This window comes from Plectropomus leopardus, chromosome 7 (assembly GCF_008729295.1).
Source record: "Plectropomus leopardus isolate mb chromosome 7, YSFRI_Pleo_2.0, whole genome shotgun sequence".
In the NCBI taxonomy this organism is placed as follows: Eukaryota; Metazoa; Chordata; class Actinopteri; order Perciformes; family Serranidae; genus Plectropomus; species Plectropomus leopardus.
The window spans coordinates 35166056-35180799 of record NC_056469.1 but is presented as its reverse complement, the minus strand read 5'-3'; the positions used below and the strand labels follow the sequence as shown (position 1 = coordinate 35180799).

General features: G+C 37.7%; 2 protein-coding genes across 4 annotated transcripts; both read right to left on the bottom strand.

The window, feature by feature from the left end:
* Positions 1 to 1680: 1680 nt before the first annotated feature.
* LOC121946015 lies at positions 1681 to 9023 on the bottom strand. 2 transcript variants are annotated; one of them, XM_042490418.1, is made up of 8 exons: positions 8969 to 9023; positions 8729 to 8824; positions 6720 to 7082; positions 5355 to 5639; positions 4291 to 4384; positions 4019 to 4079; positions 2986 to 3089; positions 1681 to 2405 (listed from the first exon to the last, which is right to left on the bottom strand). In XM_042490418.1, exons 2-8 carry the CDS (start codon positions 8778 to 8780, stop codon positions 2339 to 2341), a joined length of 1026 nt encoding a protein of 341 aa, XP_042346352.1. In that variant the 5' UTR covers positions 8781 to 8824; positions 8969 to 9023; the 3' UTR covers positions 1681 to 2338. The 2 variants fall into 2 exon arrangements, with proteins under 2 accessions (XP_042346352.1, XP_042346351.1); XM_042490417.1 differs by lacking the exon at positions 8969 to 9023 and having other exon boundaries at positions 8729 to 8895.
* Positions 9024 to 9914: 891 nt separating this feature from the next.
* LOC121945989 (methyltransferase-like protein 27) lies at positions 9915 to 14744 on the bottom strand. 2 transcript variants are annotated; one of them, XM_042490377.1, is made up of 6 exons: positions 14707 to 14744; positions 12404 to 12538; positions 11570 to 11698; positions 11321 to 11456; positions 11113 to 11205; positions 9915 to 10474 (listed from the first exon to the last, which is right to left on the bottom strand). In XM_042490377.1, exons 2-6 carry the CDS (start codon positions 12518 to 12520, stop codon positions 10245 to 10247), a joined length of 705 nt encoding a protein of 234 aa, XP_042346311.1. In that variant the 5' UTR covers positions 12521 to 12538; positions 14707 to 14744; the 3' UTR covers positions 9915 to 10244. The 2 variants fall into 2 exon arrangements, with proteins under 2 accessions (XP_042346311.1, XP_042346312.1); XM_042490378.1 differs by having other exon boundaries at positions 12404 to 12617; positions 14707 to 14723.

Here is a 14744-nt window from a genome sequence, read left to right as displayed (position 1 = left end):
TATTGTTTTCTGAATATGAAATTTAGCTAAAATAATGAGAAAATTAATAATATACTGTTCATTATTGGAAAAAAAGATTTATAAATATTTTAAATCCTTTGATATGTTAAAAACGACAACAACAGTTTTTCTTTAAGTGCTCATGTACACTCTATTTTTTAAAGTATTGCACATGCTACGAAAAAAGAAACTTCATAACCGTCACATCTCAGACCGCTTGATTTTTTATTATTAGCATTTTATTGTACATTTACTTTCAGTACTTTTAGTCACAAAATTACTTTTGATATCCGGCAATATTCTACTTTAACTTCCACCAGAATTATTTTCTGATATAAAAACTTTTTATCTGATAAAATGAGAAGACTTTTATTTAAGTGTGGCTTTCAGGTACTGATTCAAACCAGTAAAAACACTGATTCAATCAGTTTTACCTTTAAAAAATCCAATGATGCAAACACGTGAATGTCCATATCTACAGCAAGTGTGTGGTTTGTCCATTCTGGGCCACTGTAGAAACATGTGTTGCAACCTTATAATAACCCTAACCCAACCTGATAAAACATCCATGGGTGCAACATGTCAGTCTCCGCAGATGAGGACCAACGCCCTATGTAGATGTAGTTATTCTTTTTATGGAGATGTGATCAAAATTTGAACTACGTCTGAATCAAAACAAAGAGCCCTGAAAACACGCTGAGTTCAAATAACACGACACACTGACTGCAGATATCTGACTAACCTCGTATTTTATCTTGTTTGTGTGCAAAAAGTAACTTAAGTTATCAGATAAATGGAGATCGGTTAAAAATACAATCTAACAAAGTAGAAACTGAAAGTGGCATCAAATAAAAATACTTTTGTTAAGTACAGCTACCTCAGAGTGTTACTTCAGTACTTGAGTAAATCAGCTGTTTTCGACCAATGATTCTGCACCTCGATTGAATTTATAGTAAAAAAAACATATTAAACAGTCAGTTATACAGTGAGTTACAGTTACAAACGCCCTCGTGTTGTATAAGGTCATGATGTGTGTGTGTGTGTGTGTGTGTGTGTGTGTGCGCGTTTGTCTGCAGGGCTGCATCCTGAGTCATGACGTCCCTCAGGACATGAGACATTTTCAGTCTGCCCCCCCCCCCCACACACACACACACACACACACACACACATGCAAGACTGCACTTCTGTATTATGGTCCTCTTGTGTTTTATGTTGGGACATTTAAACCGTGATTACGTTATGTGTAACTGTGTCATAAAAACTTTCTATTTTATTTTTTATGTGGTGTGTCTTCACAGTATCAGTCTGAATGTTTTGAAACAAACTTTCACTTCCCTATTTTCTGCGTCTTAAGTGTTAGATTTTGAGTCGAGCTGCGTTTCTCCTTTTTTTTTTCTCAACTGTTCACTTTTGATAAGAAAATCGGTCTCATAGTGAAGCAATTTTTACCGTGAGGACGAAACAAAGGTGAAAAACAGATGAAAACCATTTCCAGTGACAGAAGTTTTTGTCTAGTAATGCAGCCCAAAAAAAACCCAAACTTTTATAACTCTGTGGTGAGTGTGTATGTGTGTATGTGTGTGTGTGTGTGTGTGTGTGTGTGTGTGTGTGTGTGTGTGTAATTATGTTTACAGTCACAGTTCAAACCCGGTCACAGCTGGTTAGATCCACACAGACTGATAATATGATATTATTCATTTATTTATTTCGTAAACACTGACACCAAAGGAACCTGCTGTGTGTCTTTGTTGCTACATATTTATAAAAAAGTAGAAAATGTACAATGGGAAAGACATTTACACACAAACTACCCTATAAAGATATTTTGGGATCTTCAGCTCAGCTTTGTATGATCTGAATAATATTATCTGTATAAATATTACAGTCACATTGTCGTGTGTGTGTGTGTGTGTGTGTGTGTGTGTGTGCGTGTGTGTAATTAAATGAACATAGTCACAGTTCAAACCCGTCTCAGCTGGTCAGATTCACATGCATGACAGATAATATCTAATTATTTATTTAGTTATTTCATTATCTAAGTACACTGACTCCAAAGGAACCTCCTGTGTTTTTATTTTTTTAAAACTACGATCACAAACTAACAATACTGACATCAACCTACAAAGCTCATTAAGATATTTTGGGATTTTCAGCTCGGCTTTAGATGTTTCTAAAATAACATTATGGTTATCATTTTTAACTGACGGTCACACTGTTGAAGTTCGTCAGCTGAACGTACGGCAGCAAACCTCCAGGCTGCTGAAGTCTCGACAGGTGCCGCTGTGACGTCGCACCATCGCGTCGACGGTTTCCGGTCGTCCTGTGAGCGTGAATGACTTCAGCCTCTGCTGGCGACCGAGCTGTAGATGACGCCGACTTCCGCCTCCTCTGCCTCCTCCACTGGCCTAAAAATAAATCAGTAAAAAGCAGAAGAGTCAGTGGACACGTTGTGTCGTCTGAGAGAGTGGGAGGAAAGCCTCCTGCTTTACAATCAGTAAATTAACCCTTTGAAACCTGAGCATTCTGGGTGGATTTCTTTCAAGAGTATGGGGAGAAAATGCAGTGAGCTACATAGAGAGAAATTACTCAAAAATAAAAAGAAATTCGTAAAAAAACAACCCAACAAACAGGAACATTACCCAAAAATTAGCTAAATAAATAAATAAAGTACAGGAAAAAAAATAGAATAAAAAAAGGAAATCATGTGACCCCCCACCCCCGAGCTTAAATATAATAATTCTGTAACATAATTTAAAAAGACAATTATGAAATTTCTTTCCATTGGTGAAGCATATCTTGCCAGGGTACCGAGTGCCTTTTTTTTGCAAATGTGTGTCGAACATTTCGGGGTTGTATTCACACGGTTCAGTGCAGTTTCTGTAAGTTTGTTTGCATAAAAGTTTCAGCTGAAAAAAACTCTTCCTCCTGAGTCATAACTCAGTGAAATGTGAACAGAATAAAGACAGACCTGCCTAACGTACGTACCTGGCCTGCTTCTTGTGTTGGAACTGGACGGCGGCGTAGCTCACGTCCTCCGCAGGCTCCTCCTCAGCCGGCCCCAGGATGTTACTGTAGACGTTATCAGGATGCTGAACGGAAACCACAGACAAGAAGAGATAAGGAAAGAAAGAAACATCTGTTTTTTGCTCTGCAACAACAAAGCTCAATAAATAATGCATTTACTGAGTGAAATAATTGATGTCCACGGGCTGCTGTCATGCACAGTTTGTATGTATATCTGCAAAAACACCAAAATATGCACACAAACAACATAAAACATTAGACACTTCATTTATTATTGTAGATGTACTAAAAACGCTCAGACTGACTGCTGTGTAGAAACAAAATGAAGCACTAAATTTAAACATTAAGAGGAGATAAAAAGTCTAAACCAAAAATTAGGATGAGATGAAACAGACGGCGAGTTTCCATTAACCCTCGAATTGCGGGAATGGGAATTGTGGATCCAAAATGCAACTCCTGGAAACACCTCAATTTTGGGAAATCTCCCATATATTGCAAAAAAAGGTATTTCAGGTGATTACAAAATTACCTAAAATTAGCAAAAAACAAACAAAAAGAAAACAGGAAATGACCAGAAAAGGTGCTAAATAAAAACATTTTTTTCCTGTAACCTAATTTTTTATACCAGAATATAAATACAGTTTCCTTGATATTTTTCCCCAGTTATTTGGTAATTTTCTAATGATTCTCTCTCTCTCTTGTTTATTACTATTATTACTATTATTATTATCATTATTATTATAGATAATTTTCAGGTCATTTTCTTGTCACCTTTTATTTACTTTTTTTCAATTTGCAATTTGCAGGACATTTCATGCCAATTTTTGCTTTTTCTCCATTTTTTGTGTTGAATCTGACTGATTTGCTCATGCTTCAGTGGAGGGCATCTCAGCACCGCACAAAAAAAACAAAAAAAAAAACAACGTGTAATGCAAACAAAGAGTGTAATGCATTATGAACAGAGATTAGCTGTCTCCTCCCATCAGTAACTCACCTTTTGGTCCAGGTCACCGCCCACAGCTGACTGCTGCTGATCTGCTGCTGCTGCTCGCTTCCTGCAAATACAGCAACAAAATTCAACGATAAAGCAGAAGTTCAGCGTGTTTTTAGCATCAAAAGCAAAACAGAGAAAGCAAACTTTGGGTCATACATACAAAATACAATGACGCTTCCAAACAGTAATACAATGTACTGGTGCAATGGAATAATTGATAAATGAGACTGCATTTGTGATAAACAAACACAAGAACAGATTTATTAAAATACCTTTTGATGATGCAGATGACCACGATGACAATGAGGACAACCAGCAGGACGCCCAACGCTAAACCAGCTATCACAGACGGGCTAACACCTGCTTCTGAAAAACACAGAAGACGGTCGGGAGATGAGACATCAACACTTATTATGCACCGTCACCAAATCACAACAGTCTCCTGCAGACACCTGAACATCACACTGACTAAACACTGTCCGGACTTTTCTCTGTAAGATCTTCAAAATGAGACGACGTCCACAGGTTTGCTAAACATGAAGTAATGTTAAAGACAGGAATTGTACATTTAAAGTGAATTTAATCAATTAAAAAAAAAGATCTGTAATGGAAACCGACCTAGCAATGACAGAATTTTCTTCATCTCTGCAGTTGTGAACTCTGCACATCCTTACAATTTTGTCCAAGCCCCACAACTTTACCTAAAGTTTGACTATATAAAATCTAATTTCACTGTAGAGCTGGACACAGCGTATTGATCCACTCAACCTCTCTCTCTCCAATTATCATAAGGCTGGTTCTACGCCTGTGACAATCATAAAATGGTATTTGGGACAGCCCCTATTAGCATGTGAACATAGTGGAGCATTTAGCAACTAAAGAGCCAAATATTTCCCTCAGGAGCTGGTGGAGACCAAAAACAGAGCTCCTTAGTGGATGTGAGGGTCTAAGGTCGGAGGCGTGTTGTGCTGTAAAGCCCTCTGGGGCAAATTGTGATTTGTGATAATGGGCTTTATAAATAAAATTGATTTGACTCGACTAAAAAGTTCAACATCGCCTTCAGTCTGATATGATGCACGTGAGCTCTTTAAAAGTTGTTCTGTTGCAAACTAAACAAACGGATCATTGCAGTTTTCTGTCAGACAATCATTGTGTTGAGCTATCGGCATTACAAAAATGATTGGACGCGACCTCCCTGATTCTGTTTGTCCCAAAGGAGGGAATATCTCTGCGAAATGAATTAAAAATGCGTTTGTGTGGACTGAGATTTCTTCAGCGTGTTTCTGGTCTCAGGACCTTCTACAGAAGTTATCAAATAAACACGGAAGAAACAAACCTTCAAACCTTTCAGGCTCTTTCTCAGCCTCCACACGCAGGTGAAACGGCTTAGAGCGTGTGCTGACGTTGCTCTTCAAACCACAGGTGTATTTCCCAGAATCCTTTCCAGTCAGAGGGCCGAGCTGGAGGGCGGGGCCAGTCTCTAAGAGGGTGTGGTCATCTCTGAACCAGGCGACCTCCAGCTGGTTGAAAGTGCATACTGCAGTGCATTGCAGCATGACATTTTCCCCTATTTTAAACTCTCTGTCGTTGCTGGAGCTGCGTATCGTCATTGGAGTCAGATCTAAAATACATTTAAAATGTTAGTTTTCATTTACTTTCAGATTTAACATATTTTATTTTAATCAGAATATTATTTCAATCGAGTCATAGCTGATGATCCCATGTTTTTTTTTCTGCATTTAGCAGCTGCAAGACAAATACTGTGACAGCATTAATGATAGCTCTAATGTCAATATTTAACCCTTTGAAACCTGAGCAAATTGGCTTCATTTCTTTCAAAAATGCTGTAAAGAAGGAAATGTGCAATGAAGAGATTACCTGAAAATAAGTCCTGCAAAAAAAAAAAAAAAAATCAAAACAAACTTCAAAAGGAACAAGGCAACCAACAAGGTTGGAAAAATGCCCCAAAATATAATAATTCTGCAAATTAATTTCAAATATGTAATTATGATAATTATAGATATAGTTTTCCTGATAACTTTTTTCTCTTAGACATTTTCCCCTGGCTTTTTTTTTTTTTTTTTTTTTTAAAAAACAGTCTCCAAAATCTACTAATTTCTTGCAATTTGTGGAACATTTCTAACCAAGTTGCTCATTGAATTTTTCTCCCATGTTTTTGAAAGAAACTGCACCGATCATACATGTGAAAGGCGTCTGAGCAGCACAAGAAAAGTGATGTCGATCTACATTTTAAAGGTTTAATGTAAGAATTTCTTAAAAAGTAACAACCGTTTCTCAGTGCCGTTTAGTAGCCCGGTGTAGCAACACATTACCACAAATTAAGGCCTGTCTCAGTTAGAGGCTCGGTGTGGTTACCATGGTTACCATGCAGTTCATTTCTGTATATGTTTTTTGGATATATAAAACCGGGTTGTTGGCGACCTGCTGGAGGTAATATCAGTTAGCTGCTTAGACTATGTATACAATATACTATATATGTTTGAACTGTTGTCAACATGGACACACGGTTAGTTTAACAGGATTCTCCACAGTTCAACCATTCAGTTAATTTTACTGAAACCCTCGGCACTAAAGAAGGCGGTATTACGGGCATAGTAAAGAAGAGAGGCGCAAAAAAAGAGATTAGTAGGACAATAAACAAACATCAGAAATTTGAAAAGAGATCTGATTGCACACATACCGACCATGACATTCACTCCTAGTTGGCCAGTAAAAGTTGCTGAACTGTGATCAGTTTCCACTCTGAAGCGATAAGTTCCTTTGTCGCTGTCTTGAATATCTGTGATCTGTAAAGTGCAGTTTCCTGTCTTGTCTCCCAGGTATCTGAAACGAGGGTTGTTGTTGTTGTTGATTGATTCACTGTCGTACACAGACGGAGTGGTGCCCTGACAAATCTCATGGTTCTTGCACCAGACGACTCTGTAAATCACAATTTTTATTCCACCAGCAAACTTCAGTGTTTTGAAGGTGCAGGAGAGCGTGACAGTTGAGCCTTTCATGGCACAAACAGGAGGTGGATAGTTCACAATTTGACCCACTGCACCTGCGGACAAACATTGTAGAAAATGAAAAACAGAAGTCAGTGTCTGATTCTCTCTTTGTAATACGAGGTCTAGATAAAAACTAGAAAATAGACAAAAAGAGGGTTTCAGCTGTGCAATGAAATGAGTCAAATTTGTGGTAGTTTAAGGTTGATTTGATGATTGAATTGCAGGGTGCTGCACAACTCACAGGGAGTGGCTGAATTCATGTGAATCGTGAAACTCTGGAGGGACTGAAAAACAAATATGTGGAAAACAAAGATCTTTCTGAAACCGCTCATTGCAGACGGCCCATGCAAAAACGCAAATGTCCCATCTGGAGCCAGTGTTTGGTTTGTCCCGTTTGGGCTGCTGTAGAAACATGGCGACACCTCATTTAAAAGTAATGATTATACACTAAAGACAACTTACTTACCACTACTCACTAATTATCACATCATTCTCCATTTCTGCCAATATATCCCCTTAATCCACCACACGGGACCTTTGAATGCGCTCATCATTTACAGCATTTTACGCTCCATCACTGGGTGAGTATGACTCTTCAAAAATACATTGTGACATGACCAACTTTATCCATGATGCTCAGAAACCAGCGTGGCTCAACTTCCCCACAGATCAAACCTCCCTGCTCTGTCCTGCTTAAAACATCAAACATAAAAGCACTTATTTGATATTTCTCAGAGGGTTATTATTGATCCATTTATTATTGGACACTTACTATTCATATAAAATGTGAAAGAAGCTTTTTAGTCTTGTGTTTTACTTATTTTTACACACGACAAAGTTTATTCAAACTGATTAAAAGCAAGAAAATAGAGGAAACGGAAATAAGTTAAAAAAAAATTCACCCAATGAGACAACAAACAAAAAAGCCCTCTTTAAAACCTTAGTTTGATTCCTTTCAAAAAGACGGGCAAAAGGCTATGAGGCAACACATGGCCCAAAAATTGGTCAGAAATTAATAAAATAAGAACAAAAAAGGTAGAAAACAAACAACAAAACAAGCAAGAAAATGACCTAACAATGTGCTTAAAATAGTATTTATTTTATATATTTTATGATAGTCTTTCTGTAATATAATGTAAATATAAAATTATTATAATTACATGATTTATGTAATTTTTTTTAAATGATTTTTTCATTATCCATCCTCTTTTTAAAAACTGATTTCTAGGTAATTTCCCTGCCACCCTTTACTGTTTTCTTGCATTTTGTAGAACATTTCTTGCCAAGTTGGCCATTGCCTTTTTTCTCATGTTTTAAAAAAAAATTTTTTTTAAAAATCAAGCCAAGGTCTGCTCAGGTTTCAAAGGGTCATATAGCTTGTTAAAAGCGTCTATCTGCATTTCAAGGGGTTAAATACAGACTTTACTGGTGCAAGTACCTCAGAGTTGTACTTGAAAAGTTACTCTCCATAACAGACAAGTAACTCAACAGAAGATTAAATTTGTCTGTGGGAGACAGGACTGAGGGCAGATATAAAAGTTCTGTTACAGTTTTTGTTGATGAATTTTGACCAAAAATCAGAAAAAATGAAGACAAGCTGTGAATCATTTCCCAGTTTTCACCGACAGAAGACACAGAATTAAAAATAGCAATAAAAAAGAAGAAAACCAACGACAGATTCATGAGACTTCAGTCTTACCTGCCAGAAGGAACACGAAGCCCCAGAGAATATTTTTGTCCCAAACTGCCATCCTTAGTTTTCTTCTTAGGATTGGACTTCAAATACGTCTGCTGTCTGAAAAATGAGCAGAGCGTAAAGTCACTGACTGACAGACTGAAAAATTGTGAAACAAATCAGGAAACATCTTTGGTCACTTTCTGACTTCCTCCTTTCTTTCTTTTTCCGAGAACTCTTCTCTACCCGGCCTCATCTGCCCACCTGATCTCCAAACTGACATAATTGCCTCTTTGACGAAAGTCACTTCCCTAATAACATCCACTTCTTCATAGCGTATTCTGAGATGTAATTTCCTCGAGGCTGCAAAGTCAAACTCAGCGACAGTCAGAGAAACAGAAACGGGCAGAAAGAAGAATCGGATTCATTCGATTTTATTTCATTTTCTGTGAAAGTGAACTGAAGGAAACACAGCACAGATGTTTCTCTCTCTCTGTCGTTAAAAATTTAAAGCAGAAACACATTTTTTTCATAATCAGAAATGACTATCACATTATTAGCAGACAACTTTGAAACCAAAGCAAATTAGTTTTATTTCTGTAAAAATCACAGGAAAGGCAGCGAGCAACGAAAAATGAAATTGGCAAAAATTAGCAAGAAATTGTAAAAAGTACAAGAAAATTAAAATAAATAAAAAAAACTCTAATGACTAGTGTTAGGTGTAGAAAAGTTAAATTAAACAAACAACACTTTTTTAATAGTTTTTTGTGTGCTCAGATGCCGTTTATAGACAGTCCCTTCAATCAGATTTAATTAATAACAATTTCAGAAAGAAAAGTTGTCAAATTTAATGGGTTCAACCCTGGGTTGGGGCGAGCCTCCTGTGTGGAGTCTGCGTGTTCTCCACGTGGGTTCTCTCCGGGTTCTCTCCGGGTTCTCCCGGTTCTCCCACAGTCCAAAGACACACATGTTTAGGGTAACTGGTGACTCGAAATGGCCTGTAGGTGTGAATGTGAGCGTAATTGGGTGTCTGTCTCTATGTGAGACAGCCTGGTGACCTGTCCAGAGTGTGTCCCGCCTCTCACCCAGTGACAGCTGGGACAGGCCCGACCGTTAGGAGGACAGTCGGTTTGGGACAATGAACGAAAGAGTGAATGAATAACTGACACACAGCAGGAGGTCAAACACAGAAATAAAGTGAAATACGATCCACATTGTGCATCTTTTAATGTACGAATTTACTGTCATGTTGGCATGAAAAACACACATTAAATGATAATTTTTTAGTATTTTGTGTTTAATAACTGAATGTTTATCACTGTGACGAAACTTTATTAGTCAGGAACAAGGCAGGTCAATGAAAAACATTCACTGTCCAATCATAGCTCGGGGAAGGACTGAGGGCGGGCCTTAATTCTACTGACCAATAGATCTGCAGAACAACGATCAAAATGTCCACATAAGCATTTGTGTATTTAGTGACATTATGTTGAAAAAATACAGATCAGACAGTGAAGGATCGTATACGAGTGTGGAGTGACTAATTAATCGACTTCCTGTATATGTACATGCTTCCACCGAGGTACTGCTTATTCTGCTCATTTTTATTTTCAGTATAAGCATCAATCACGTATTTGTCTATCTCTTTGGCGTCCACGCAGGTCCACAGTTTCTCCGTCACCATCAGCTGATGCTCTTTTTCCAAAGACATCTTGTATTTGTTTCCAGCCTCTGACTTTGGCTCTATTCTCGTCATGCAAACGTAACCTCCTGCAGGGAAATTCATTATTAAATTAATGAAGACGTAAAGAAAAATACGTTTAATTACCATCTCAAGGCCTCTCCTTCTGTAAGACCCTTAAAGGTTAGAGTTTTTACAGTATGAATTTAGCACATTGACATTGAAATAGAGTACATTTATTTTGCATTTTTATTCTCATAGAAAAAAATCAGTCAGTTTTTTGATACCCTTCATACAACTCAAATTTAATACTGAAATACTCATATTCACAAACAGCACTGAAAACTGTTATCAAGAGAAGCTGGTAATTGAAGTTTAGTGTTCAATATTCAGTTCCTATTATTCATTGATTAATTAATTAATAAAGAGAAATATTTATATGAAAGAAAGTAGTCACCCAAAAAGTTTTAATATGATGTGACAAATGTCTCCCTATAAGGACTGCTGAGAAGATGCTCAAAATATATGAACATTTAAGGATTTGCGGTAGTTTTACCGTAGATCACTGAGGTTTTGGTTGGATTCAGCAACGGCAGTGACGGAAATACCAATAAAGAAGGACAAATAGTTGAAAATAAAATTTTAAAAAATTGTGCATGTAATTTTAAAAGTAACATGCACCAGTGCACGGACACAGAAATAAATATTTTGAGATCCGGTTTGTTACCTGGTTTGGCGGCCTGGCAGAGCTCCCTGATGACACTGACCGGCACAGAGCATTCACGCAGAGCACCGACGATGATAACCACGTCAAACGCTCCTGAAACCAAAGGGAGGAGGCGTACGCTTATTTTATTTACGAAAATTTAGACCTCAGCTAAAGTCCAACCCCGTTCAACGGTAAAATGACACATCGGAGAATGAGTGTAGTGTACCAGTCTCTGCAGGCAGCGCTTCTGTTCCCAGTAAGGCCTCTTTGAGTTCCTCATAGAGACCAGTTTTGGCAGCTTGTTCCAGCATCCTTTTACTGCTGTCCACCCCCACAAAGTGCCTGAAGCCCAGTTCAAACATCTACGAACATGAGAAACAGAAACTGTTTAACAGCAGCCTGGGGCATGTGGGGTTGGTTTAATGATCCAGGAACACTGAGGCTCTCATTTTCAGTGAAAAGTGTTTTTGCTCACCAGTTTAGCGACCAGTCCAGACCCACAGGCGACGTCCAGAACCCGAGCCTCCGAACGATTCCCAGAGAAGTTTGCATCCAGTAAATTCACCAACAGATTTGGTTCTCTGTAGTTCAGCATCTTCATATCCTGTTGAGGTGTTAAAGTTCTCAGAATTACATTTTCTAGAAACAGCTCTGAATGTCTATGTGACAATTGTTTTTAAACTCATTAAATGCCTTTATCGCTGGTTTAGAGATGTAACAGTCAATTAATCTTTCTCAAATCTTTTATTTGATTTTACACCAGTATTATGGACACTAAAGACAAAGACATCCCAGATGTCAGTTAACTGGTCTCTGATTGACAAACAACATGTGCATCATGAACCGAACCAATTCTATAAACTTGTACTCTAATTTTAATTTTAACACCCCTCCCACCTTCACTCCATCTAGCGGCAGGAGGAATGTGCTTCCACTTAAACATGATGAGGTCACAAAATGCTATCGAGTCAGTGGGAAGTTCGGAGCTGCTTGTGTTTGGCCGTGCGAGGTTCAGGTTTATGAGTCATGCCAAAAACGGTCCCAAGCGTGTCGAACATTTGACACAAGACAAACTGAAAATAAATCTGCAACAACTCTGATGATTGTTTAATTGTTCCTGTCATTTTTAAACAGCTTCTCTGATGTGAGGATTTGCTGTTTTTCTCTGTTTGATGTGAGTTTTAACTCAATGTCATGGGGTTAACAGTTGGAAACTATCATTTTTGGGTCATCAGGGTTCATTGTACTTAGAGCTTTTCCCTTTAAGTCTCCATCAGACCTGAAGGAGGTTCAGTGTCTGTCCACTGACCTGGTCGTACGTCTCTGCCCAGGTGTCGAAGAACTCTGTCGTCTGCTGGGAATTGAAGCCTTTTCTGGTCTGAAGGAAAGCCCTCAAATCGTTCACAGTTCGGGTGGAGCCTGACATGATGAGACGAGTTCAAACCTGCCAGAGAGGAGCCGTTCACATGATCGTAACGTGACACACAACAGACGTTTTCCCCGCAGTCAAACATGGAGTCACACTGAAACCAAAAGCAATAACTGAATTTCAAGAATTCTGTAAGTCTGTTGTAGTATATGATATAAGAGCAACACGTTCAAAAAACTGTCCTTTAGTTCGCTTTGCTCTCATGACTCTCAGCCGGCTCACATCCTCGTCTGACACGCTTTTCCATTGAATCCAGGTCCACAGCTTGATTTACTTCAATCATTTATTTCCATTTTTAAACAATCGGTCTTACCGCAGTGGATGGCAGAGATGGCTGATAAATCAAAAAAACAAAACAGCGCTTTGCAGAGGTCAAAAAACCGTGTGGCTGCAGGCCTGAACTGAGAGTGAAATCTGTCCTCCTGCACTCACCTATTTAATTGGCCAATTAAATACAATACTTATATAAATCAATCTAATCTAATCAAAATTTACATTTTATTTGATGTATACTAAAAATAACTTAATAAACCAAATGAAAATATTCACTAAATCTGTGAATATTATCATCAAATCAAATATTTGGCTCCAACATATGATTACAAGAAAACTCTCAGTGTGAGAACTGAGGAATCTTACACACTTTGGTTTCTTATTTTACATTTAAACGTACTTTCTGATGTGCATAGACTAAATTTAATACAGTTCACATTTTGAGTTCAACAATGATCATATTTCAATGTGCTAAGTATCTTTACATGTTGGGTTAATTAATGTCACCGGGTTTATGTTTTTCAGAACAAACACCTTTAACCAGTACTGTAGGGGCCCAGAGCATGCTATTAGATTACGACACTGAACAAACATGAATTTGCATTATTGTTTATCTTGTGCATTTTTTTCCTCCCTCTTACAAACATTACATTGACATGTCGTTGCGCTGTGTATTTGTTCTGAGCTGCCGCGGGACTGCAGATGCAAATTAGCTCTGAGCTATAATATAGCACAGTGCATCAAATGGTAACATTTAGGTTTTAAGGTGCACATGAACCCTTTTAAATAAAATAAGTAAATATACAAATAAATAAATGCAACACTCTTGTTTTTACTTCCATTTTTCACAGTTTTACGTAAAAGATCTAAGCCTTTTTAATTCACTCAGTAGATATATTTCAACAAATTTAGGTCTCAAATTTGTTGAAATTAATGTTGGTGAGCATTTCTGCCTACAAAGATAATCCATCCACCTACAAAGATGTGCCTTTGGATGGTTAGAATAAAAAGGCACTCTAAAATGTGCAGTTTGATGACATAACACAATGACACAGATGTCTTCAGTTCTGAGGGAGCGTGACAGTGACATGCTGACTGCAGCAGAGCTGTAGCTATCTTCATTTCACAAACATACGATGTCTCCATCGTCGTTTGACAGTACATCCAACTGGCCTCATGGCTTGGATAGACGTCTTTAGGTTAGTTCAGGTGAAATATACACGATGCAATGTAATACATCCATCGTAACTTTGTTCCCTGGTGAGATATAAAATTTAGAAATATGTATGTATGTGTGCAAAAGTTCCCCACACAAATTCTGAATGCTTGACACAGTGGCCAACAAGTGACTTAAAAACTGGCGTGGAAACATAAGTTTTGAATTAAATTAAATTGACATTATATTTGTGATTAGGAACTGGTCTTGACATTGCCTGTTTTTTTTTTTGTTTTTTTTTAACAGAGGTGTAGAGCCAGTGGAGAGGGTGGACCCCCCAAAGGGCCAAAATGAATGTGGTCCCCTCAAGGGAAGAAAATTAGATTTTGACAACCTTATTTGACTTTATTTTTAATAATATACTGTTGATATTAAGCACCTACATCTGGAGAATTTGATCAAATATTTAAAATAATATTAACTCTAACAAAATAGAGGAATTTTGCTAATTTGACCAAAGTAATCACCTGGCATTGGAACAATGGATTTAAGGCATTTATCAAACTACTCAATCTCTTTGAATTTGAGACTTTTGGTCAAACAAAACAAAATATCTACCAAGAAACATGGTGATGAAACATTAATCAAGCGTCCACAGGTGTGTGAATATTTTCTACGTGACTATGTGTCGTTAGTTGCAGCTCTATAAAATAAAACCTGATTGTGATGAAAGTACAGATTGGTTTGTACTCACCTGTGTGAAGGCGATCAGGTAGAGAGGTGTGAGGGAGT